The 27,048-nt window shown below is 40.7% G+C and overlaps 1 protein-coding gene across 12 annotated transcripts in view; it reads left to right on the forward strand.

The window, feature by feature from the left end:
- Window positions 1-27,048, forward strand: part of LOC132881671 (AP-3 complex subunit beta-2) — a 136,398-nt gene that overhangs the window by 23,381 nt on the left and 85,969 nt on the right. For 6 of the 12 annotated variants that reach the window (XM_060914396.1, XM_060914398.1, XM_060914399.1 and 3 more), the window contains exon 1: window positions 13,421-14,105. The exons of the other annotated variants lie outside the window; for them this stretch is intronic. In XM_060914396.1, the coding sequence (XP_060770379.1) occupies window positions 13,831-14,105 (275 nt within the window). In that variant the 5' untranslated portion in view covers window positions 13,421-13,830. Of the gene's footprint in view, window positions 1-13,420; window positions 14,106-27,048 lie in introns of those variants that run through there. 12 annotated transcript variants of the gene reach the window in all.

Below are 27,048 nucleotides of genomic sequence, written 5' to 3' on the forward strand. Positions count from 1 at the left end.
AATGACACAAGGGACCAATCAGCATGGAAAATGAGGGTGAAAGCCTATCATGCAGCGTCACACCCGCCGGCTGGTGGAAACTGCTGTTAATGGATAGTGAATGTGTGTTACCGTTTAGAACTCCCCCCTCACAGCAGGTTATCTCCCACATTCCATGTCTCCAATTTGAAACCTGCCATCCTGGGTCCTCTCGCCGAAAATGCACTAGTCCAGGAGCACCCTGCACTCAACATAGAGGGTGAACCAAATCTATCAGGTAAATAAGACCCTCAATTCTAGACATAGAAGAGGGCAAGCCTTATACCTGGTAGATTGGGAGGGTTATGGACTCAAAGAACAAAGCTGGGTTTCTGCCAAGGACATTCTAGACGCGCTCCTCAAACAAGAATTCCATGTTCTACATCCCGACAAACCAGCACAAAGAGGTAGGGGGTGCCCTAGAAAGAACGTAGCTCTCAGAGGGAGCTCCTCAGGGGGGGTGTTCTGTCAGTAAACCTGCTGAGAACCATCAAACTACAAACATGAACACTTTTTTTTGAACTACATTCCCCAAAAACCACAGTGCCCAGACTATTGATTACAGCTGTCACTCATCTTCCTAATTACCTCTCTCCCTACTTACAGTAAGTCACTCACTCACGCAACTCCAATGCAAAATATTGTTCTGCCTTATCCAGTTCATACCAAGCCTTGTACTTTCTGCCTGCCTCTCGATTTTCTGATCTCTGCTTACTCTATTTTGTTTACACTCTCTGTCTCACCTCTACTACGTTGTTGGTCGATTGCCTGACCTTCCCTAGTTTCCTGATTTTGCTTCCTGTCTCTCTTCTTGACTTTGTCAACAGTTTGCACCCCGCTCTCCTCTGTACATACATCCATAGGTGCCTGCATTCTGACACTTGCCAAATAAACAAAACGTAGAAATCATTCTTTTCTAGTAACGTTAGCTACCCAATATGATTTTGAGTTTGAAAAGATTTTGCTAGCATGTCAGGTGGAGCTTCACTGACTAGCTAGCTTAACATTAAACCACCATGATTCCACAGGCAGATTCATATGTGCATGAATACATGCATGTGCATGCACACACATGCGTGCACGTGAGACCTGTGAAATGGGCAGTATTGTACTAGTCAGTCACAACAAATTGCTGGAATTTTTTGTTTTGATGTCAGATGATGGTCTTGCACTTTTTTTGTCTTGCTTAAAGCAGTGTTGCTGTTGGGCAGTTATTAAGCTCGAGGTGTGGACCTGGGTTTTAAGCAGGTTGGATTGTCATTTTTATTTTCTGAGCAAGCTGCATTTACAGCTATTCCACTGTCTTCCTGATTAACATACACATGCATGTGTGCACACACTGCCAGAGCTGGGTCAGAATACTACCATGCTGCTTTTTGGGGGTGGGGAGGAGTGTTACAATTAAATAAATAAATATGGCTCTTTTTGGGCGGCACAGTGGTGTAGTGGTTAGCACTGTCGCCTCACAGCAAGAAGGTCTGGGTTCGAGCCCCGTGGCCGGTGAGGGCCTTTCTGTGCGGAGTTTGCATGTTCTCCCCGTGTCCGTGTGGGTTTTCTCCGGGTGCTCCGGTTTCCCCCACAGTCCAAAGACATGCAGGTTAGGTTAACTGGTGACTCTAAATTGAGCGTAGGTGTGAATGTGAGTGTGAATGGTTGTCTGTGTCTATGTGTCAGCCCTGTGATGACCTGGCGACTTGTCCAGGGTGTACCCCGCCTTTCGCCCGTAGTCAGCTGGGATAGGCTCCAGCTTGCCTGCGACCCTGTAGAACAGGATAAAGCGGCTAGAGATAATGAGATGAGATGAGAATATGGCTCTTTTTCAGTTCAGTTGTGTTTCATTTTGTAACATTCTACCAGGTGTTTATTCTACAGGTTCTACAAGCTAGTCAGTAAATCCAGTCGGTTCCTTCAGAGGCACTGGGTTTTGTAAGTGTTGTGGTAATAATACAACAGTGTGTTGACAGAAAATGTACTTTTAATACTTAAGTATTTTAAAAGCAAGTACTTCAGTACTTTAACTTAAGTAAAAATTTGACTGTCCAGCTTTCACTTGTATTGGAGTAACATTTGACCAGTGGGATCTGTACTTTGACTTAAGTAATGAAGTTGGGTACTTTGTCCACCTCAGATAGATAGATTCCTACTTGCATATTTGTTTTTTTTTGTACCTGCTTGTGATCTTTTCCAACAAATTTAATAGTTTTTTTTCTCAAAATATAAACAAATTAATGGTCTAATTTAAAGCATATATGCAGAGCCATGGCCTCACTTTCGTTTATAAATGCCTTGAGACTTCAAGAATGGCACAGGAATAGTTTTAAGCATTAACAGTAAATCTAATATCGTAATTTTTATGATTAAAGTGATTCATATACGGTAGGTAGCGGTCTGAGTGAATGACCTTGACGTCCGTAACGTCACAGCAGGAAGTCTATCGGTCTCATCGCCATTTCCACTATACTAAAACACAGAGCTGACTGCAACTCCGATCCTCCATTTTGAGCCAATTTATCGCTGTGCCATGTAGGTGTGTTTTTTGGCTGGTGCAGCAACATGACAAAAGCTGGATTTACGTTGCATTCATGGTCCAAGAATGTTCAAACTGCAAAGATTTGGATGCGTTTTGCGAGAAGTTCACGGGCACATTGGGTGCCTATGAAGTGGTCTCTCCTCTGCTCTGCACATTTTACTGAAGACTCATACGAGACCTCTGATCTGCTGAGGAGCGTTGGCTATAAGCCCGTATTGAAAGAGGGTGCAGTATCAACAATTAAAGAAAAATAAAACTACAAGAAAAGAAAGTATTTATTTAAATTTTTTTTAAAAGGAAAATGAGTTCAGTTGCACCAGTCCTCCTGGAGTAAGCCGACGGTTGTTGGTAAAACCTGGGACGGAATGGTACGGGACATATCGCTCAGGCCAGGCAGTGACCTCCCCACAGTTGTTGCTAAAACTGGTGACATCCCGTTCCGTCCCAGGTTTTCGTAATTGCCTGAGCCCAGCAGTAATGGCGGACTACACAGTATGAAGAAAAGTGAATGAGTGGAGCAGCCATCAGATTTCTAAACTGGATATTGCTCCCAGGGTTGTCCCGATCCGATATTAGGATCGGATCGGCCGCCGATATCAGCAAAAAATGCGCATCGGGATCGGATCGGCAGGCGCGGAAAAATTCCGATCCAGACTCCCGATCCATTTTTAAAAAAAAATCCGCTCCGGGTTTTCCAGCGCACCGATTTAGATAATCCATTCCAGTTTTTTGCTCTGGTTTCCCCAAAATCCGGTCCGCATTTTCCAGCACACCTTCAGCACCAGCATTAGCGCCTTACAATTTACCTCAGTGGCATCTTCTACATTATCACGGCGATGTAAATTTAGCAGTAGTTTAACGGTAAAGATGTCAGCTGTGTGGGATCATTTTACCCTAAAGGACGACAAAGACGAAGAGGTGGAGTGCAACATATGCCATAATAAAGTCAGGCGTGGTGGTAAAGCTGTAAGAAGTTTTAATACAACCAACTTAATAAAGCATTTAGCAAAATACCACCATAAAGAACACGAAGAGTATCTTAAAAAAACTGCAGACAAAAAGAAAGGTCCTACACAACTAACACTAGCAGATTGGGGAGTAGAAGGCATTTTTGTTTTTAAATAGTTTACAGTATTATTTGCACTGATTTTTAAAGCCTTGGTTTACACTTGTTCAAGAGAAGAGTACTGATGCTGAGTTAATAGACTATATTATAGATACAGATAAGGTTGTTTATGTGCTTTGCTTTTTTGATACAGTTTACAGTCTTATTTGCACTTTTTACTGACCACTGATGCCATTTCTGTTTTTTTATTTATAATGCTGTCTATTTTGTGTTTATCCCTGAATAAACAGGTCAGTTTCTTGTTATCAACCATTGTGTATTATTCAAACTCACCTAATTCAGCTGGCTAGCTGTTCTCAAGAGTACTAAAACCCTTTTCAACATGAGTCTGACAACTAGGTAAGGAAGGTAAATAACTTTGAACTTTAATACATGCTCGGATAGGCCGGTATCGTATCGGCCAGTTTCGGTATCGGATCGGAAGTGAAAAAAAATATCGGTATCGGATCGGAAGTGCAAAAACCTGGATCGGGACATCTCTAATTGCTCCCATCTCACCCTTGCGTGGAAGAAGTGAATGAACAGAAAACTGAATGAACAACTGAAAGTCAGATTGTTTCAAAAACAGTCGGCCTTCAAGAAGTGAGAACACAGACGGGTAAGCTCCGACTCTCATTTGGATTAAAAAAAACCCCACATTGTTTACCTGCATTTAGATTAATACATGTAACTTGTATTGTGTGTTTAAGTTCCGCACTACCTCATCTTAACAGCTGCTTGTTTGTTTATACTGCTTATTTCATATTTCATGTTTACCTGCTATACCTCAAGTGCCCTTGACTGTTTGGTTATTTGAACCAGTGTGTGTGTGTGTGTGTGTGTGTATGAGTGTTTAGTCTACGTCTAGTTCATATCTAGAGTGTTTATACTGTTTATATTGTCTGAGTGTTTAGTCTGTGTGTAGTTCTTATCTAGTGTTTTACACTGTTGTCTGAGTGTTTAGTCTATGTCTTGTTCTTATACTGTTTATTTATACTGTTTATATTGTTTGTCTGAGTGTTTAGTCTATGTCTAGTTCCTATCTAGGGTGTTTATACTGTTTATATTGTTGTTTGTTTGTTTTTTTCAATTATTCTATTTTTATTTATTGCATTGCCTGTTTGCACCGTGGGTCAGAGAGGACTGAAATTTCATCTGTGCTGTATGTCGAGCATGTATAGCATATTTGACAATAAAGTTGACTTGACTTGAAGTTACCGGTATAAGATTATTTAATTTGCTTCAGAATGTGATTGTCTCAGTTCATCTGATTATTTAATGAGCCTTTTACGTTTTATCAGTGAAAATGCATGCATGTACATGTATGTTGCGTAAGTTATAACACCTATCCTGTTTTAATGAGAGTCAACCCACAATCAGTGAAGTCAAATCAGTCTTAATTGAGCAAGTCGGTAACGGTATTTCTTACTCATCTCATTATCTCTAGCCGCTTTATCCTTCTACAGGGTCGCAGGCAAGCTGGAGCCTATCCCAGCTGACTACGGGCGAAAGGCGGGGTACACCCTGGACAAGTCGCCAGGTCATCACAGGGCTGACACATAGACACAGACAACCATTCACACTCACACCTACGGTCAATTTAGAGTCACCAGTCAACCTAACCTGCATGTCTTTGGACTGTGGGGGAAACCGGAGCACCCGGAGGAAACCCACGCGGACACGGGGAGAACATGCAAACTCCACACAGAAAGGCCCTCGCCGGCCCCGGGGCTCGAACCCAGGACCTTCTTGCTGTGAGGCGACAGCGCTAACCACTACGGTATTTCTTACTTTCACTATAAATTTTTATTTATATGACTTTGGTCTATGGCTGTAAAAGGCCTCGGCCTTAAAACCAGTTCCTGCTGTGATGTCACGCATTCAGGGCTGGCTGGCTCAGCGGGGCAGCTCGAATGCCAACTTTGTGGTCGATTTTAACTCTCAATATATTTTTTTATTCCCATTTATGCAGCATACAAGAGTCAAGGATGGAGATACTATCCACTCAGAAATTTATTTAAAAATAAAGGCTCTGCGTATCTCCTTTAAGCCATTATGAACCTGACCAGACAAGGATGTTGTAAATGCATCACACATCACCCCTTCATATCTGATCACGCCGGCTGTTTTGATGTTTTTAAATGCCTTGCATTTGAGGTTAGACGTAATTAATTGGCTTTTCTGTAAACATGATTAAGATTATTGTCAGTAGTACAGTATGTTGGATCTGTTTTATTCTCTGTATAAGATAGGATGTCTGTATCAAGTTAAAGTACATCTCAAGAAAGTCTCTTCCATTTTGAAACTGGTTCATATTTATATTTAAATACAACCTTAGGAGTGGTGATGATAGTGCTGGAGGATTCACTATAGTTTCATGGTATAGTTAATTAATATACATCATATATGTATTTTTATGGGGAGAATTTGACAATATCAAAATGTGTGTTGGTAAACTAACCTTAGTGACACAAAATGAACAATATTTTATTACAGATTAATCAGGTGATTTTCTTCACATTTCAAATAGCAGTGCTGGTGTTGCAGTCAAGACCACCTAAACCAAGACTAAGTCATGACCAAGACCAAAGTGTATTGAGACCAAGACTTTGAGGGGTTGAGATCAAGCCAAGACCAAGGCAGGGCGAGAACGAGTCAAGACCAGGACCAGACCGTGTGTGTGTGTGAAGGGTGGCAGCTGTTGGTAAGAGGAATAAAAATTTCAAATTAGCAGTGAGTCACGTTATTGGTTGCATTTGAAGCAGGAAATTTTGCATCCAATCACAGTAACACTGTTAACAAATAAATCAGACAATGCACAGGCAATTTAATGAAATCCCCGCAGTTGTGGTCTTGACCAGTCTTGAAATAAAATCCTGAGTCCTTTATGTCTGAGATTGAGACAAAACCGAGTAAAAATGCAGTCACTTCCAAGATAAGACCAAGACCTTCAAAAAGTGGTCTTGAGACTGCTGTCAAGTACTACAACTCTCAGCAGTGCTAGTTCCTCTCTTTGCCAGGAGAGAGCACTAAATATCAAGTTAATGCGTGTTTTAGGCGAGCAGAGATTTGGCCTGAAGAGTTTGGTTCAATATTCACAGCAAAAATCCCCAGTATATATAAAAAATATCTGTCTCACAATTGTGGTTGGTTGTCTATCATCCATCCCTCATAATTCAGGCTTTGGATGCCTGGGAGTTTGAGGGTGGGGCGCAATATTTTTTCACATTTGTTGCACTGCTCTGAACTGAGATTGATGTTCCTGTTTTTGGGATCCTTTCACCTATTTTAGCTTAAGGGTTACAGTCCTCACAATCTCAAGTCCTCCTGTCATCAGTGAGAGTACCTTGGTTTTTCTTTGCCACATTCAATCTGGTTCGTTTTTCAAGTCCTGATATTTTTCTTGCTTTTCCTGTAGAAGTTACTGTCACTTGGGATTGACATGTTATTCCCTCTGCTTGTAATGGCACTAAGTTTCTAGGTTGTCTGTCTGTCTGTCTATCTGTCCGTCCTTCCCTCCACCCATCCATCCACGCATCCATCCATCAATCTGTCTGTCCATCTGAGATTCTTGTTAGCATGGTATCTCAAGAATGAGTGGTTGAATGTTTGTGGGATTTATACAGAAATATAATTGCAATCTGCATATGAACTGATTAGATTTTGGAATTGATTCAAACAGAACCAAGGTTATAGCAAAGTCAATCATCTGAAATAGTTCTTCATTAATAGCTTCCTTTAGGGTATTTCTGGTGGTGGTGGAGGTATCCCTATCAACACAGCTGGCATGAAATTCAACCTATTATGCACTCTGAATTTTTCACTTCACGTGCCATTTCCTGACCTTTAGGCCTGTGAATGTGTGTTGTTGGTGTGGTTGAGGGGACCTCCCATGTTATACCATGCTCTCCACTGAGCTTGCATAATTAGCTGGACTCCATTAATGCATGAGGCTGGAGTTGGGTTTCCAGCACAGGAAGGGTGTGAAGGCCATGTGTGGGAACAGAGCACATTAACCAACTGGAACTGAAAGCTGAAACTATCTAGAAATTATCTGAAATACTGTCATGGGTCAGTCCATTGTGACCACTGGACTGTCCGATACATCACTGGCATTTTCCACCTTGGACTGTGACCTAGTGTTCCAGGAGACGCTCTTGAACGCAAGAGCCCTTAGTACACGGGCCTAGTATGTTCTCAGGTGGAAACTGTTTCACAAGTGGTATGCACTCTATCATCTGGATTCTGATCACTGCTTGATTCCTAGAGTACTGGCCTTCCAACAGGGACTCCCAAATAGCAGGAAGGCTCTGTCTACATTGAGCTTTAATTTTATGAGTTTATTGAGCTACCCTGTAGCCCCTTATGGGGCTAATCTGCCAGGGTTCATAAACATAAATAATACATACAATTTACAAAACATACTTGTACAGACACAAAATTTCCATTATATCAACTAAAAGAGGTATCAATTAAAAGGTATCTGAGGTCGGAATTGTTTAAAATGTTTCATATAATTGATGGATTTCATTTCTGAATTTCTGAATATTGGATACAGACTGTATGTGTGTTGGAAGTGCATTCCAAAGTGTTACTGCTCTATATGTAAATGTCCTTTTCCTGCTATTAGTTTTTGGTTTTGGTAGAGTGAAGTTGTATATGGATTGTCTTGTAGAATACGTATGAACTGTGTTCACTGGGACCAGAATTTTGTGAGTGTTTTTTGGTTTATGTGTGATAAAAATTCTGAAGAACAACTTCAATATACCTATGACAAGTCTATCTTTGACCCAAAGCCAACTAAGATCTGAAAGCATTTAACTAACAGGTATATCAAAAGAACATTTCAAAGCTAGTCTGAAAGCTTTGTTCTGAATTACCTGAAACATTTTGCAACAAGACTCCAACACACAAGCCAACACAGGTGAACAGTAGTCTATGACTAACAACACCAAGGCTTGTATGACAATTTTACGAACTGTATCAGGCATCGACCAAGCATGTCTTCTCACCAGGGCTAAATTGAATGTGTATATAAACTTGTCACAACTTCTCTGAAAGGAACAAGGCACCTGGTGTGGGATCTTACCCTTGTACTGGAGTCCCTTTATACCACTGCATGTTTTGGTGTTAAGCTCGTCTTGCATGTGTGGTGGCTGGATGACTACTGGAGTGACTTTGTGATTGAATGCAGGGATTCTGTCCAAAGTCATATCACCTACTTTTATTAACTAACTGATTGATCTCACAGCGTTCCATGAGGGGGAACCTGATGAGTGTTCCCTGTTAGGCTCAGTATGCACCCTTTGATCATCGGATCAACTTTTCATCTTCCTCAAAGTGAAGACACAAGGGGCCTGACCTTAACCATGAGATGCCACTCTACGTGTTTCTCTAGGAAGTCAGCAGTGGTTATCTCTGAACAACTTTCCAGGTAGTCCTAAGGTGGGTCAGTCCCTCATGACATAGAGGCTTATGTTATCCAGGTGATTTTCACCACCTCTGGGGGTTAGGCAGAGTGAATTAGTATGCTAGAATATCAAATAACACCCAGGAGTCTTTGTCATTTGGAGAGAGTGTCAATCTGGCAGGCACTTAGTGAGAAGGTTCCAAGTAAACTATGGCTGTATGACAACTGTATTTACAGCACCCTCTATGATTATTGGCACCCTTGTAAAGATTAGTAAAAAGGGTTAGAGAAAATCCACCTTTTGGTGAAGTAGCTTCATTTCACACTGAAAACATGAGAAAAATCCAACATTTAATTGAAATAAATTTATTCAGAGAAAAATAAACCCCTCATCAAGAAATAATTATTTTCAACAAAAACATATGTGCTACAATTATTAGCACCCCTGCATTTAATACTTTGTACAGTCTTCCTTTGCCAGTAAAACAGCACTGAGTCTCCTATAGTATTTTATAAGGTTGGAGATACAGAGCAGGGCATCTGAGACCATTCCTCTTTACACAATCTCTCCAGATCATCCAGGGTCCGAGGCCCTCTCTTGTGCACTCTTATCTTTAGCTCATCCCACAGGGTTTCAATGGGGTTCAGGTCACGGGACTAGCAGAAGCTGGATTCAGTGGTCAGTTAACCATTTTTGAGTTGATTTGGACATATGCTTTGGATCATTGTCCTGCTGGAAGATCCAATGATGACCCAGTTTTAGTTTCTTGGCAGAGGCAGATTTTGATTTAAAACGTCCTGGCATTTCATGGAGTCCATGATGCCATGTACCCTAACCAGGTTTCCAGGGTCTTTGGAGGAAAAACAGCCACAAAACAGCACAGAACTTCCACCATATTTTACAGTTGGGATCGGGTTCTTTTCATTATAGCCATTCTTCTTTTTACGCCAAACCCACGTTGAATGTTTGTTACCAAAAAATAAATAAAAATTTGTTACATCAGACCATAAAAGATGTTTCCAGTCAAAGTTATAGTAACGTTTCGACCCTATATTGTTGCACACCTTAAGACTTATTTGCAGGATGAATGGGACAAAATAACACCTAAAATGCTTCATCACTTGGTGTCTTCAACAACAACTAAACAAGATTTTAGGTTAAATGACTGTTAACTGTTAGGTTTAGTGTTGTGAGAACAAATGGCAACATTACAAAATGGTAAATGCAATCCCAACGTTTTTTGAAATGTGTTGCAAGAATCAAAATTGAAATAAGTGTTTATTTTGGAAAAAAAATAAAATAAAATTCATGAAGTAAAACTTCAAATAATTTGCTATTATGTTGTTTTGAGTGCAATACAGGTCAAAAATTATTTACAAATCACTGTTTTCAGCTTTAATTTCAATTTCAACATGCCATACCAACTTTTTCTGATTTGGGTTTGTAAATAAAAACAGAATGTGATGATTTGCAAATCATGGAAACCCTATATTTCATTGAAAATAGTACAAAGACAACATATAAAATGTCAAAACTGAGCAATGTTATTGTTATAAAAACATATACTCATTTTGAATTTGATGTCAGCAACACGTTTCATAAAATGTTGGGACAGGGGCAGGTTTACCACTGTGTTGCATCACCTCTACTTTTAACAACACTCTGTAAACATTTGGGAACTGAGGGAACCAATTGCTGTAGTTTTGAAAGAGAAATGTTGTCCCATTCTTGCCTGATATACAATTTCAGCTCCTCAACAGTTTGGGGTTTCCTTTATCATATATTTTGTGCTTCATAATGCACCAAATATTTTAAATGGGAGACAGGTCTGGACTGCAGACAGGCCAGTTTAGCACCTGGACTCTTTTATGACAGAGACATACAGTTTTAATATGTATAGATGGTTTGTTATTGTCTTACTGAAAGAAGGAAGGCCTTCCCTGAAAAAAGATTTTGTCTGGATGGCAGCATATTGCTCTGAAACGTGTATATCATTCAGCATTAATGATGCCTTCCCAGATGTACAAGCTGCCCATGTCATGTGCACTAATGCACCCTCATACCATCACAGATGCTGGCTTTTGAACTGTGCACTGATAACAAGCTGGATGGTCCCTCTCCTCTTTAGCCCGGAGGACGTGGTGTCCATGATTTCTAAAAAGAATTTCTACTTTCAATTCATCAGAACACAGGATAGTTTTCTACTTCGCCTCAATCCATTATAAAAGAATTCAGGCCCAGAGAAGGCAGTAGTGTTTCTAGATATTGTTTATGTATTGTTTTAACTTGCATTTGTGGATGCAGTGAGGAACTCTGTTCACAGACGATGGTTTTCGTTCCTGAGCCCATACAGTGATTTCCACTACAGAATTGTGTCTGTTTTTAATGCAGTGGTGCCTGTGTGCCTGAAGATCATGGGCATCCAGTGCTGGTTTTTGGCCTTGTCCCTTGTGTACAGGGATTTCTCTGGATTCTCAAAACCTTTTCATGATATTATGTACCATAGATGATGTGATCCCTAAATTCTTCACAATTTTACATTGAGGAACGTTATTCTTAAATTGTTGCACTGTTTGCCCATCCAGTCTTTCAAAGAGCACTGAACCCCTCCCCATCTTTACTTCTGAGAGACTCCGCCTCTCTGGAATGCTCTTTTTATACCCAACCATATTACTGACCTGTTCCCAATTAACCAAATTTGTTGTGAGATGTTCCACAGGTTTTTGTTGTTGTTTTTTTAAGCGTAACACAACTTTTCCAGTCTATTGTTGCCCCAGCCCAACTTTTTTGAAACATGCTGCTGGCATCAGGTTCAGAATGAGCATATATTTTTCAAACAACAATAAAATTACACTGTTTCGACATTTGATATGTTGTCTTAGTATTATTTTCAAAGAAATATCGGATTTCCATGATTTGCAAAGCATCACATTCCATTTTTATTTACAATTTACACAGCATACACACTTTTTAGGAAGTAGGGTTAGAAAGGAAAGTTCTTGAGAAACTGCGAATCTGTCCTGCTGCATTCAGGACATTCATATTGATGTTTATTGCCATACCTGCAGTCCGAACACACATTGTGTGTTCTTCCAGGAAGAGACATTCAGTCTAGCGTATAGGTGTAGGTACAGATGTCAGCATATTACAGTAGGTGTCATGTGGAAAATAATTTGTTTGCTTCTGCCAGAGTTGTTTCGATGTCAATATTGCCTTTGACGACAGATGTTTGTCTGCTGGTTAATTGGAGTTTTATTTTGGCACCCCATTGCTGTGTTTACGTGTGTGTGTGTGTGTGTGTGTGTGTGTGTGTGTGTGTGTGAGAGAGAAGAGAGATGGTTGTTTTACTGGTTCCAAAGCAAACATGGAGAAGGAGAAATCCTCCGATGCTGTTGCCTTAGCAACATACCCTTTTAAGTCTGGCTGGACTAACTGCACTGTATTTCCATCTGCAATCAACAAATGAGATTCACATTCCCAGCTGATTAAAACAGGACTCTTTGCTGGTTCTTGCTCCCTGAATAACTCACAGTGACAGAGCGCACCATTGCCCTCATCCAGTCTCTGGAGGGTGGTCACTGTGTGTTATTCACTGCGAATGACAGTGTTGCTCTGTTGTCTCTCCCGTCTCGAGCCCTCTATGTGAATTCCACACATTTCTGTGAAAAAGCTCACACACTCCTTCTGACAAGCATGCACAGTGCAAACCCATGCGCTTGTAAAAGGAGTCTGGTATAAGATGAAGTAAAAATGTATTTAAAGATGAGCGTGTACTAGTAGTTTCAATTGCTGAGGATGTTCTTTGCCTTTTTTTTTTTAAAGTTTATATGGTGCCACCTACAGTTCACTATGCAGTACAGGATGATGTATACTGAGAGATTTGTGCGTATATGTGTATGGATGCTGAAATTGCTTCTTTTTTTTTATCAGAAACCATCAATAGCCTCCATTTGGGCTAATATTGTACGGTCCTGTTTTTTGCTGTTAAACCATTCTGTTTGTGTTTCTTAATAAAACACGAAGCCATCAGGCTGAACAGGGCTGCTTTAGAGCTGAGTCATGTCAGTGTGAGTATGATGAAGGGAGGGGGAGAGAGAAAGAAAGAGATGGATACATGGATAGAAAGAGAGTGTGGTGTATGTGTGTGTACATGTTTGTGTATATATATGGAGAAGAAAAAATAGAGACGAATGAATGAGAGAAGCAAGGGGAAATATGTTGGAGAGAGCGAGAGAGCGATACAGTGTGATAGTGTTGTAAGAGGAGAGTGGAAGGGAGGGGTGTGCTAACGTGGCTGGAGCGGAGGGGGCAGAGTAGACCTGTGAGATCTCTTGGCTGCGTTCACATGCAGTTGCCTCCATGCAGATGGAGAACAGCTTTTCTCTCAGGAGAGACTCACGACACACCACTCTACTCCAGACGTCCAGGTTAAGCGGGGAGATCCTTCACTGACATGTGAGGCAGAGGCTTGACTGAGCACAGCAGCAGCATCCCCCTGCCTCTCACCCTGGAGGTTTGGGAGTTGACATTTGTCTTCAGAAATACCTCGCTCCAACAACCTTGCATCAGGATACAGAGGAAAGCTGTCCACTGGACAGGTCACTGAGAATTTTTCCAAGTTGATGAGTTGTTGGCTTCAGCTGCACTCCAACAGGTGGCACTCTGGTGAGGTGTGTATACCGCCTCGCATGATTCTTGCTACCGCTCATATGAGTCTCAAGACCAGCTTGAAGGTGTGAAAGCAAATCAAAAAGGCTACATTACCGATGAAGATGACCCCGATGCAGAAGCTGCTCCAGCTGCCAGCCAATGCCGTGAACATTGTGAAGACGGTGCAGGGGGTGGCACAGGGCCAGGAGGAGGCACGCAGCCCCGTGCTCACCCCAGACGGTGGGCTGCAGAACTGGTACAGCGCTGTGCAGCCAGAGGAGCTACGCCACCTCCGTACCTCTAGCACAGCCGGAGGAGGAGGAGGAGAGGCAGGAGAGGGGGGAGGCACTCAGGAGGAAGGGCTCCCCAGTGCTCAGACGCAACCCCTGCGGTAAGGACACACACAGATGCACTGAGCATTGCAGGACCACATACGCTAAACAGGTCCTACAGACGACTAGAGTTGGACATTTTGAGTGATTGTACAGTCGAGCGTTTACAGACAATGACTAATTCGGTGTTTTTTATAAAGGAAACCAAAAACAACCATGAAATAATTTTGCTTTACTTAATGCCATCTTTGCATTCATTTAAATACTAATACGTGTGTAACTTCCTACTGTAGCACAGAACAGATAACAGCAGTAGTGCTATACATTTTCATGGTTATTTATCTATAGTAATTGTTTCCTCACTGATGTTTGCACACGAGCCAGGATACTTTCTTCAACTTGTAGGAATTGATATCCTGATTTAAGCACTAAATCCCAAATGGCTTCCTCATCACTTTATATGCTTACTACATAGTGTATAACCATAAAGATGTTTATAGACTGTACCGTACACTACATTCATAATACAGTAGAACAACATTAAAGTCAGGTGGCAGGCTCACACGTTTTAATAAATATTACATCCGTAAGTGGAGAACGAACAACTCGTGTTGTTTTCTGACAAAGTTTGCACTCCAATCAGAAAGTTTTGGCACACTTGGATTCATTTGGGTCACTCGCGGCCATTACTCTAGGCCTATACGTATCCAAACTTTTATCCCATGAGCTCCAAACATTCTCCTTTTGCCTTATCAGAAAGCAAAAATATATTTTCATCAAACACAGGCAAAAAACATTGCTAGTGAGAAATGGAGGAAGGGGGCGGGGGCTTTCACAGAGCATCTCTAAATATCGGAGAGGTCAAAACGCCTGCACGGATGTTGATTGGCTCATGTGCTGTTTTTATTATGGGGGGAAAAGACAACTCTTTTGGTGTCTTGTTAAAATGCACAGCTACTTTGTAGTAAAATGGCTGGTCTGATGTAGTATTTTAAATATTTATTTGGGGGGATTTTCCATTTCATCCGTTACCTGTGCCCTCAAGCTCTAGGCTGACAAACTCATTGTCATGAGATAGACAAACAACAGCACCATGCTATAGTGTTTCACCCATTGGCCAGGTGTGTATATAACCACTATTCAGTTAGTTAACTCTTTGTGCACATAACTATTGCTGAAGCAGCACCTCAGAGGGGAGTTAGTGTAGTCTCTTTAGGAAGAGAAGGCTTCAACAAAGATGGGGGGGGGGTGTGCGCATTTTTGCAAGTTTTTTGGTTTATGCCTGTGTAGGTTTGTGAGTAGGTTTGTTACGACAACATGGTTTCGACGTCATGGTAAAAGATTGAACACTTACCTTACCACTGACTTTAGAAAAATGATCTGCCTATAAAACAAGACTTCAAGTTTGAAATTAGAAAAAAAAAAAAGTCGACAGTACAATAATAATTATGTTTATTTTATTATAAACTGAATAGGAAATTCTAGATCAATTTGACTACATTCAAGATATTTTCACTTGTTAAAACATCGTTTTTTGCAGTCAGCAACCTCCCTTTTTTCATTTTTCTAAAGTTTATAACTTTATCATCCCTGAAGGCTTTCAGATGCACACAACATTGCACTGCTAACCAGAACTAAACCAAAAAATGATCTATTTTTAGCTAACAAGTGCTACATACTTCTTTGCTAATTTTTACCACCTTTCCTCACAGCCTCCTTCCTCTTACTTTCTTTTCTTTATGGCTTTCTTCTTTATTTTACAGAAAAGTCTAAAAGATGCACTCACCAGCCACTTTATTAGGTACACCCATACACCTGCTGTTTTATGCAGTTCTCTAATCAGCCAATCCCTTCCTTGGCAGCAGCACAATGCATAAAATCATACAGATACAAATCAAGAGCTTCAGTTAATGTTCACTTCAAACATCAGAATGGGAAAAATTGTGATCTCAAAGTGTGACTTTCACTGTGGCATGGGTGTTGGTTTGAGCCAGACGGACTGGTTTGAGTATTTCAGAAACTGCTGATCTCCTGGGGTTTTCACACACAACAGTCTCTAGAGCTTACACAGAATGGTGCGAAAAACAAAAAAACGTTGCGTGAGCGAGAGGTCAGAGGAAAATGGCCAGATTGGTTCGAGCTGCCAGGAAGGATATAGCAACTCATATAATCACTCTTTACAACCATGGTGAGCAGAAAAGCATCTCAGCATGCAACAGCAGAAGACCACATTGGGTTCTACGACTGCAGCCAAGAACAGGAACCTTAGACTCAAGAACAAGTTCATATTAAAGTGGCCGGTGAGTGTATGTTAAAAATATCTTACTAAGAAAAAAAAAAGAAACAATTTTATGCAGGATTTTACATTTTTCTTATATAGGCTTAGATAAACAGTTTATTAAGTAATACCAGGATACTGTAAACCCATGGTAATTTTACACTAGTTTATCATACTGTGAACATTTCTAACCCTAACACCTCTTGTATGCAGCGAGCATGAAAGACTCAGAGGGTATAAATGCTAAACTGATAAAACAACACTCCTGGATAGAAAATAATTGTGGATTTGTTAAGGATTGAAACTGCATGCCTGGTTAGAGAGCTGCACACCCTCTCATTTGGTTTTTGTAGTTTTGTAATATCACAGACGAGCTCTAGTCTCTGCCTAATGAATAAATCCCTTTGTTCCAGCAAACATTAAAAATAAAAAACAAGGTCTTGTTCTCTTTGTTCTCTTTCATCATTATGCTGTGTTTTTAAATGAAAAAAATGAAGTATATTTTCTTTACACAGTTCCCGCTCCAAGTCAAATGTCAAATTCCCTGACTTTCACTGACTAAAATGCTGAATTTACATTACCTATAATGAATGGAAAAATCAAGCATCTTTGTGCTGAGCAAAAAAAAAAACCCCAACCACCTAGCCACAGTGTTTAAATCTATCAATTTGTGAGCTTTATTTACTCGTTCACAGACATTTTCAGTGTAAAACTTAAAATTTTTGCTGCTTAAACATAGTGAAATAATCTGATAAAGAAAAATTCTGCATGGAAAATACTACATTTTGATAAAAAGCAACTAAAATTTAAACATGCTTTAAACAAAATTCCCTGATATTCCATGATTTGGCTCAAAAAAGAGTAAAATCCCCTGATATTCCATGTCTGGAATAGAGTTTTTAAAAGTCCATGATATTCCAGAAATTCCATGACCTCATCTCATCTCATTATCTGTAGCCGCTTTATCCTGTTCTACGTACAGGGTCGCAGGCAAGCTGGAGCCTATCCCAGCTGACTACGGGTGAAAGGCGGGGTACACCCTGGACAAGTCGCCAGGTCATCACAGGGCTGACACATAGACACAGACACTCATTCACACCTGTGTATTAAATTTCCCTGGTTTGAAATTGTGTCGGTTTGAATTCACAGCCTGATTTAAGGTAGCGAAAAATAAAAATCTTCAACTCAAGATAGTAATGCTAATGAAAATGGACCAGGAAGAAAAAAAGATGGAGTGGATTAATCAAGCTTGGATTCTTCGAGATCAAAGAAGTTCCGTATTCTGTGCAGAGCCAAAGAACGAACTCAGGCTGTTGTATCAGCGTAGTGATCCAACACAACAGTCTGTATTTATGACCTTCATTAGAAATGAGCATTCGGTTATTAGAAGTTAAATTCTGTTTTGTTTCCTCTTTTTGGATCTTAAAGATCATCTCTGAAGGCTGAAAGGTGAGAGCACTCAGGAACTCAGTGAGTGACAGACCACACAGTGACTGAAGAATTCAGGAAAGTGTTATTATCAGTAATCTGACTCTGCAGGCCGTGTGTCTGCTGTGTGTGTGTGTGCACGAGTCCGTGACGTCGTGGAGCATTGAATTATGCATCGATCTAATTACACTGGATCAGGAAGCAGGTGAACCGATGAACTGAGCGAACAGCTCAATAAATTTGAGAATTGTGTTTCCTTATCAACCTCACTGTCAGCGAAAGAAAAGAGAAGATCGTCTTTCTGGTTTTTATCCACAGCACAACTTATTCAGGTCTCTCTCTCTCTCTGAGATATCATCTTTTTCTTCTTTTCCACTTTTCATATTCTCTCAGTCTCTGGACACTTTTTTAGCTGAGCTGCAGTGCGATGAACGAGCTCTTGCCTTTGAAAGCTTGTCTTTCTTAATAATTGTGTGTGTGTGTGTGTGTGTGTGTGAGAGAGAGAGGGAGTGGAGTCTGTGTAATTTTGCCATCTGGTTAAAAACACTCGTGTCTGGCCCATTTTGATGGTTTCATCAGGTTTGAATCGGAAGACTACTTGGAGTTACTTGAACATTTACCACTGACATTTGAGTAAAAAAAAAAAAAAATCCAGTTAAACGGCCATCCAGCTCACAATACCCACCTGGAAATTCAGTAATTTCAAGTAACTTCTCCAAATTGGAGAAATGTGGCATTATTTCCACATTGTACAAAGTAAAAAAAAAGAAAGAAAGAAATCGTAGCAAAGATTGAGCCTTAGAAGCAGATTTTTTTGCATCACACTGCATGACTTTATGTTTGTATTAGCATAATACAGCGCTTTTTACTGTACCCTACAGCGTACAGACTACATTCGTGGTTTAAAATAAATAAAGCGCTAACAAATTTACTTTTCTTAAACATTTAAAAACTATTTGAGAGCATCTTTCTTTCTTTCTTTCTTTTTTAAGCAATCGTACAGAATCTAAACAAGTCCTAGAGCAACAGATGCATTGCTACTTCCTTAAGTAACAGGAAGTCGCTAAATAATTTTTGTTTGCTTTTCAAAACAAGATATCTCCACTTCCAGTTGGTTTACAGCTGTAAACATGATACCATATGGAAGCACAACATCCACTTTTTCTCTGTTTGTTTCTTCCACCATGTCTGAGTTATTTGCAGGAAAATGATGTGACATGCTTCTGCAGAGTTAATGAGAATTTTTTCCTGTTCTTCCCACATCGGTGCTCTGAGGTGTTTTCTGAGAAGTTCTCCAAGTTTTCATAAAGGTAGCATTACATGTGTGTAAATACCACGTGAATAATTGAAATCTTACAGGATGCTTTGCTTATCAAAATTTTAAATTCTGTCTGGTTTATTACCGGTCTTAGACGTGTTTAGTCAGGACAGCACTGGACTGAATGTATTGGTCCATTATTAGAGAGAAAAGTAAATTACCTGGTTTTGGTCAGTCACTTCTAACAGGTTTCTAGTGAAAGCTCAGAGTCTCTACCGAATTTTAGTCTGAAATATTCTGAGAAACGCAACACTGTCAAATACATTTCCACTAAATATCCGGGATCTCCTCTGTTTATCACTGAGATAAACTGGATTAAAAAGATCCTGATCATCACTTTGTCTTAGACTTGCATCTTTTGCTTTGTCAGAAATCGCTGTGTGTGTGTGTGTGTGTGTGTGTGTGGTGAGTAAAACTGACAGGGTGCAGCAGCTCATAACTGCTGGCTCCTCACAGTGAAGCTTTCAATTGTTCCCTCGTCACGACGTCATACATACACGCGCGCGCACACACACACACACACACACACACACACCTTACTTGCAAACAAGCACTTTTTTTCTCACACAAAGATCTCAGTGAGATTCAACACTTTCTTTTCTCATGAATCCAAAGCACTGTGAGACATCACACAGATTTTATATTTATATCTTATAATTTCTTGTAAGGAAAGAAAAACATCCACAATTTGAATTATTTACATATAACCGCATGCTCTGGAGCATGTGGTTCCATTTATACTACAGTGATTTTCCAACGATTACAGTGTTTAATTAATAAATTAATGACATATGATATATTTTAAGGTTTTATAGTTAGCTGTAATGTTGTAGTACGTCTGAGAGACGCGTTAGTTCCTGTTCTCACATATGCCGCTTTTCCACTACCAACGCGGCTGAGTCGGGCTGAGCCGTGCCGTGCTGAGTTGGGCTGAGTCGAGCTGAGTGGGGCTGTTGGAGTTGCATTTCGACTACAACCACGCTGAACCGTGCTGGCTGGAAGTGGGTGGACACATTGGGTGGAGTTAGCTAAAGTGGGTGGACGTCACGTGATGTCGTTAGGCGGCACAAACAGTGACATCAGTGGCCTTTTAAGCGGTAGTCTCACGACCCGGATAGTAAACAATAAACATGGAGGACATGGAGTCGTTAGTGTTGCTGGTCTTGGTGCTGTGGCTTGTTGTCACCGACAACGCCAACAGATACTGGCAAGAGCGTATAGATGAGGCGAGGCGCATAAGGCTTCAGAAATTCTCGTAATTCGTAATTATTCTTCTTCCGGGTTTGCAGTGTTTACAGATCCCAGCGTGCTCGCGGGGCGTGTGTGGGCGTGTGAGGACACTCCTCCTCACCAATCAGTGCACAGGGGAGTGTCTGCTCACGCCCCCAACCTCACTCAGCTCGGTTTGGCTCGCTTCAGCCCTACTCCAAAACCGTGCGAGTTTTGGGTGCTAAGCAGGGCTGAAGCGAGCTGAGTCATGCTGCTCTAAGGTAGTCGAAACGCGAGCCATGTCGGGCTGAAGTGAGCTGAAAAAGGGTAGTGGAAAAGGGCCATTAGAACAGGACAATCTCCTATTATGGTTCATATTATGAAAAACTTGTTTTTTCAGTGCTTGTGTATATATATTTGGGTATCTGGAGTGCCTACATACCTACAAACTTTGAAATAAGACAACCCAGTCAGTTTCTTTTGTGCTGCCAATTTCAGAAAACACGCGCTTCAACAAGCTGGCTCCACTTTCTATGTCACAAGTGGAGCTCATTAGAATAACACCACCCCCTCATCTGAGTATCTCCACTCATGGCTTGATAACTGCTCTTGCAAATGAATATTCATGAGGAAAGTGCTGCCTGATTGGCCAAGGTAAGAGGGGGTTTGGGTGAGCAGTGAGTCATTATCATTTAAAGGGACAGGCGCTCAGATCGGCCGTTTTGAACACGGCTGTTTAGACCGAATGAGAAGGGAGCTGTGGTGATTTATCCTTGTGGTATTTTGACCAAAGCATGTTACATACATTTCATTAAGACCTCAAGGAACTGTCAACTTGTGCAAAAGGAGTATAATATGTCACCTGTAATGAAGCTCTTTGGAGGACGACAGATCCTGTTTGACTGATATGTATTTATTATTCTTGTTCTGGGTGAGGATGAGCCTCTGACCTGTGCTACCTGCCACCTGGAGAATGGTTTATATTAAACCATGTCAGAGACAGAAGGAAACATGTGCGAGAGAGCCTGCTGTGCCCGGTCCCTCATCATCATCTGCCTGCCTAACAGTTCACAGCTGTGAAAAGCCAAAGAATTTATTCACTTCACCTTATTGCTTTCTGTTGCTGTGGAAACAACAGCTGTGTGCAAGTGAAGTGTGTCGTCAGTTTAAGCAGGCGTTTGCGGACAATAACGGAGTGACAGCCTCAGGGGAAATGTTTTTAATTAGCTTATTCTGTTATCTCTACCGATTCATAAGCTATTAATATGCAGGCCTTACACGACTGATGGAGAGCGTGGCTGGAAAATTCTCACTACTTATTTTAGTGTGATGTCACAGCGTGAAACTGTTATTTCTGGTAATTAAACTCTAACATGCTACAAACATACTTTTTGATATGGACAGCTAAGGAGTGCTAACTAGGTCATATTTAAAATATTTCCATAGCTTTTTCCCTGAAGCTGCGCAGTTGCTCAGAGGAGGAACTGAAGTGTAATTAGGATAGACAGAAAGAAAATGAGGCGCAGACTGTTATGATGATCAATCATGGACTTCCCTCACCTAATAATCTGATGCTGGTGTTAGCAACGGTCTAAGCCCTTTCCTCCATCATGTGTGGAGTATACATGTGAGGATCGAGTGTTGATGCTGTAAGGCAGTGTGTGTCAATGCTGCAGTAGGTTCTTTTCCATGCCCTAACAGCTTGTCTCAGCAGGGGCTTGTTATTTAGCCGATTAGTCAAATCAGGTGTTTTCAGAGCAGCTATTCTGATCTGTGTCTCATGAGAGTTATAAATCTGGGCAGAGTGGGCGTCATCCTGGAGCCCCTTTGTGCACAATTCCTCTATGGATGCCCTAACACGTGCTCTATGGAAAACTACAGCTATTAACAAATCAACCAACTGGACGGGTCACTATCATTCTGATCACAGAGAGTTTAGATTGATTCATTCATTCCTAATTTCACTAATCTTCTGTAAATGCTTTATCCTGGTCAGGGTTGTGGTGTCTCCGGCACTTATCCCAAGCACACTGGGCATGAGGCGGACTTGTACCCTGGATGGGATGCCAATCTATGTACACACACACATTCACACACTCATTCCCACCTAGGGGCAGGTTTGCATAGCCAAATCATATACTACTGTGTTTTTATTAGGTGGGAGGAAACTAATGGAAACTCACTCAGAAATCTGTAGCTTAAGATCAAACCCAGGACCCGGTAGCTGTGAGACCTCAAACCACGGCCGGCCCAAGGCATAAGCGAATTAAGCGCCCGCTTAGGGCCCCACACACAGGGCCCCATACACCACCAGGGGGCCCCCAAGAGCAGTTGGAATGCCCACCTGCGAAAATATTTTTAATTAAAAAAACTTAATATCAATGACATGATATAGCAGAAACAAAAGACACAAAAATAAGACACAAAATAACTTTTTCGTATCATTTTCATAGTTGGTACATTAGGTTAACTAATCCTTGCTGCTGGTTGCTGCCACTGCGCTCCTGCACAACCAGACGCACGTGACGTGACAGGAGTTATTCACTTCGGAAGATAGGTGGACTAGATGGCTAAGCCATGTCTCAAAAAAGAAATTATCCATCTGGGGCAGAGAAGAGGAAGAGACAAGAGGAAGAAAAAAAGCAGCAAGAAAAAGGTAAATTTGAATGTCCAATGTTACGATTTTTGTGTCATTAAGGTTGTCTATGGATTAGCTAACAGAATGTCTGTCATAGTAGCTAACATTATGCTACCCAACACAACAAAATGTAGCCTCGGATATCATCTTTAGTTCTAAGCTGAGTGCCGTCGCTTTACTTACAAACTCCAACCTAAATGTCATGACCAATATTAGCTCAAGTAGACAAAGTCATTATGACTATGAGTTTGTTTTGCACATTAGTGCAAAATAAACTGGTTAACTTGTTTACATATACAGCGTCTTGTCTACTGATTTGTTGTTTTACTTACAAATATGCCACACATCACTCTGAATATTTTATATTGCAATAGCCACAAGTTGCAGTATAATGTAAACCAACTAAAAATGCAGATTATGGTGGGTGGCTAGACTAACTAGACTAACTGTGTAGCCTAAGAAATAAGAAGGCAGCTAGCAGTGTGGTTTTGGTGGTGTGGGGGGCCCCCAAATCAAATTCTGCTTAGGGTCCCTTAGAGGCTTGGGCCGGCCCTGCCTCAAACACTCAGGCTTTCTCTGCCAAAAAAACCCAACATTTGCTGGTTGGTAGTTGCCAGCTTTACATGCTAGCTATGATCACTCACCAGCGAGATCAGCACCAACCAACAGGAATCAGCTGAAATGAATGAAACGCTAACATCGCTCCTGTTGCTCTGGCTAATCCAGACCAAATGTACCATATGTGCACGCATACGAGAAGCAGGATGTAACGGGACGTTTCCATAACAACAAAAAGCTTGTAATTGCTCTAATACTCGACCATGTCACTAATGTTGTTAGTCAGCTGTTGTAGTTAGATAAGCTTTCACATCTGTTACACATCAGTTCAGCAAAACACACTGAACAGAAGGTGAGAAGACGAATCATGTTACCTGCTTTTGCTGCCTGGAAATATAAACTGGATGCCCAGTCCCCACTGTGCATCCATAACCTCCTCCCCATCCAACTTCTCAATTATCTTTTAAACTTTGTAACATAAAACTGTGTCACAGTTTGGTACACCAGCTGTACTGCAAAGAACCAGAGAGATTTGGAACGTATAGTTAAGACTGCACAGAGGATTGTGGGGACTAGGCTACCAAATCTGGACATATTTTATGCTAACTGTTTATGTAAGAGGGCTAACGACATTATCAAGGACTCAACACACCCAGGTCATGAACTGTTTGTCCCCCTCCCATCAGGCAAAAGATACAGGACCATCAGAACACGCACAAATAGGTTGAGGAACAGTTTCTTCCCCAGAGCTGTAGGTTCCATTACAACCCCCCCCCCCCCCCCCCCACACACACACACACACCAGTGTGCTTTTTTAAAACCAGATTGCTTTTAATAAACTCTTCCTGCAATTATATCTGTCTGTCGCCTATTCACGTGATAAATATGGATTACTACAGTTGTGGAATAGGGCCATTTACTGTATTTTTATTATTTTTAATTTTATTCCTGAACAAATATTAAAGTTTTAATTCCCAACAACATCTAGTAGTTGACAACAGCAGGCCACAAAGCCTGCACACACATACATGCCCAAATTGCTGCTAACACACTGATCACTTTATATTCAAGACTGTAAATACAATTATTACAATCTGTGCAATATCTGCTTACACTGCACTTTATTTTACTGACTTGATCACTTTACACATCGGTACGTAAATACGCCCATTACAGTTGTGCAATATCTGCCTACACTGCAATTCCCCCACTTACTTTATCTTGTATTTTATTTATTATTTTTATATTCTTTTTTTTTTTTACTGCTGCTGTTTTATCTGAGTGCTACCAAGTTAAGTTTCGTTGCATAACTACAATGACAATAAAGTCTTATCTTAAAAAACTTGTTTAAGCAAAGAACCATTTTACTCCTGAACAAATATTAAAATTTTATTTAAAGTTTTAATTCCCAACAACATCTAGCAGTTGACAACAGCAGGCCACAAAGCCTCAGTGTGTGTGGAAACATCTGCAGAAGCACACAGGTATCTTCTCCATGAAGCTGGTTGGCAGAAAGCCATAAAAAATGTTTCATATTTTAGATTCTTCAAAGTAGCCAGCGTTTACCTTGATGACGCTTTATACACTATTGGCATTATCTTAACCAGCTTCATGAAGTACTCACCTGGAATGCTTTTCAATTAACAGCTGTCTCATCAAAAATTAATGAGCGCAATTTCTTGCTTCTTAATGTGTTTGAGACCAAACAGTAAATAGTAAATAATAAAAATACAGTAAATAGCCCTATTCTACAACTGTAGTAATCCATATTTATCACGTGAGTAGGTGACAGACGGATATAATCGCAGGAAGAGTTTATTAAAAGCAATCTGGTAAACACTATCAAAACGTGAGGCAAAGAGCATAAACAGAAACAGGCAAGGGACGGGCGATAGGCAAACAGTACATACTAGGCAAGACAAAACCCGTGGTCAGGAAAACAGAAACAAAGTCAAAACCAGAATAGCAATGTAATATATAAATGGCTTGGTATAAACAGGTCCACAGCGCATACCTCACCAAGTCCTGTGTGTCCTCTCAGTCCTTCAGTACTTGTGCCTTGATTGTACTGTGGTCTGGAACAGGTGCTCGGCTTCAATTAGTCTTAATGAGCATGACGTGCATGTGAGTTGCAGTCCGAGACACGCTGCTACACACTCCGAGCACAAACGCGTATGGATGTGACAAGATTTTATCAAAAACTGCTCAATTAAGTAAAGAGAAACGACAGTCCATCATTACTTTAAGACATGAAAAGATGTGTCTTTTAATTAATAAAAATAAAGAAAAAACATTGAATTAGACAGTGTCTAAACTTTTGACTGGTACTGTATATGATAAATATATATACTGTATAAGGTAGTGACTGGACTATTTTTGGAGATGGCATAATGCATTTTCAAATATATCCAAATGTCTTATTTCATAGTCTTCATGTCTTTACTGCTTTTCTCAAATGTTGAAAATGTGGAATCAAAGAGTAGGTGTGTGTAATCTTTTTCCCCTCTCCATTTTCTCCTTAATTTGGTCTTGGCCAGTTCCCACCACCAGCCAGGTCTCCCTTAACCTACGATCATCAGCTACCAACCAAGCTAACACATACTTCCTCTGAGACAAGTGCATGTTTTCAAACTGTTGCATCACAGGTAGCATGACACACTCAGAGGAAAGTGCTATCGGCCCTCTTCCTCATACATGAGCTCGCGGACACCTACGATTGGGTAGTGTTACTGTAATTGACAAGTGAGAAAGTAATGCCATCCCTCAGACTCTGAGAACAGATCTAATTTTGCTCTTTTGGCTCCTGCCCATGGATGGATGTGGCATTATACTCACGATAAGGCGAACACTTTGATGATGAAAGTTAGTTATTTTCACCTTCTGCATGCTGTAAAGACCCTGCAGCCCCAATTCAAGATTCTTACACTGAAAAGTCGACATCATATCACATGTCTTGACTGGTATCTTCTGAAATGTCCTGCCCAAGATAAACAGACAGGCTACATCGGTAAAACAGGAAGTAGGAGATAGCAGCAGGTTACTTCTTCGTACTTAGGTAACCTACCAAGGACAGTTCTAATTTTGGGACCTTGGACATTAAGAAAGAGGCTGTATTTCTTATAAATTGTTGTTTGTTTTTTCTTTGTCTTGCAGCTTTGTCAAGTCGAGGGTTAATGGCTCCATTCATCACCTGCCTGTTGCTAATGCACTGACTCGGATACGGTTGCTATAGAAACTTTTCTCAGAAAGCAGTTTTTAGAATAGTCTGAATAGAGTTGCCATAGCTTTGGCGTGACAAAATTCTCAAGGAAGCTCTGAAATGCTGTGGCCTTGATTGCATCTGTTGTGTAAAGTGAATACAGAAAGCTAGTTTAACTTTATGTTTTATGGCTTTATGTTATAGTTAGCATCCAAGTGGCAAATATACACTGTAAGGAGCTTTTTGCTATTTCAGTTCAAGTATAATGAAATTATCTGAAAATTTGACTTCAGTTTCTCAATTTCACAGTTCAGCTTTCAATTCATTCTAGTTCCTTTAAAAAAAAATATGGAGCCATGGTGACAAGAGATAAA

The sequence above is a fragment of the Neoarius graeffei genome, chromosome 2, assembly GCF_027579695.1.
Source record: "Neoarius graeffei isolate fNeoGra1 chromosome 2, fNeoGra1.pri, whole genome shotgun sequence".
Classification (NCBI taxonomy): domain Eukaryota; kingdom Metazoa; phylum Chordata; class Actinopteri; order Siluriformes; family Ariidae; genus Neoarius; species Neoarius graeffei.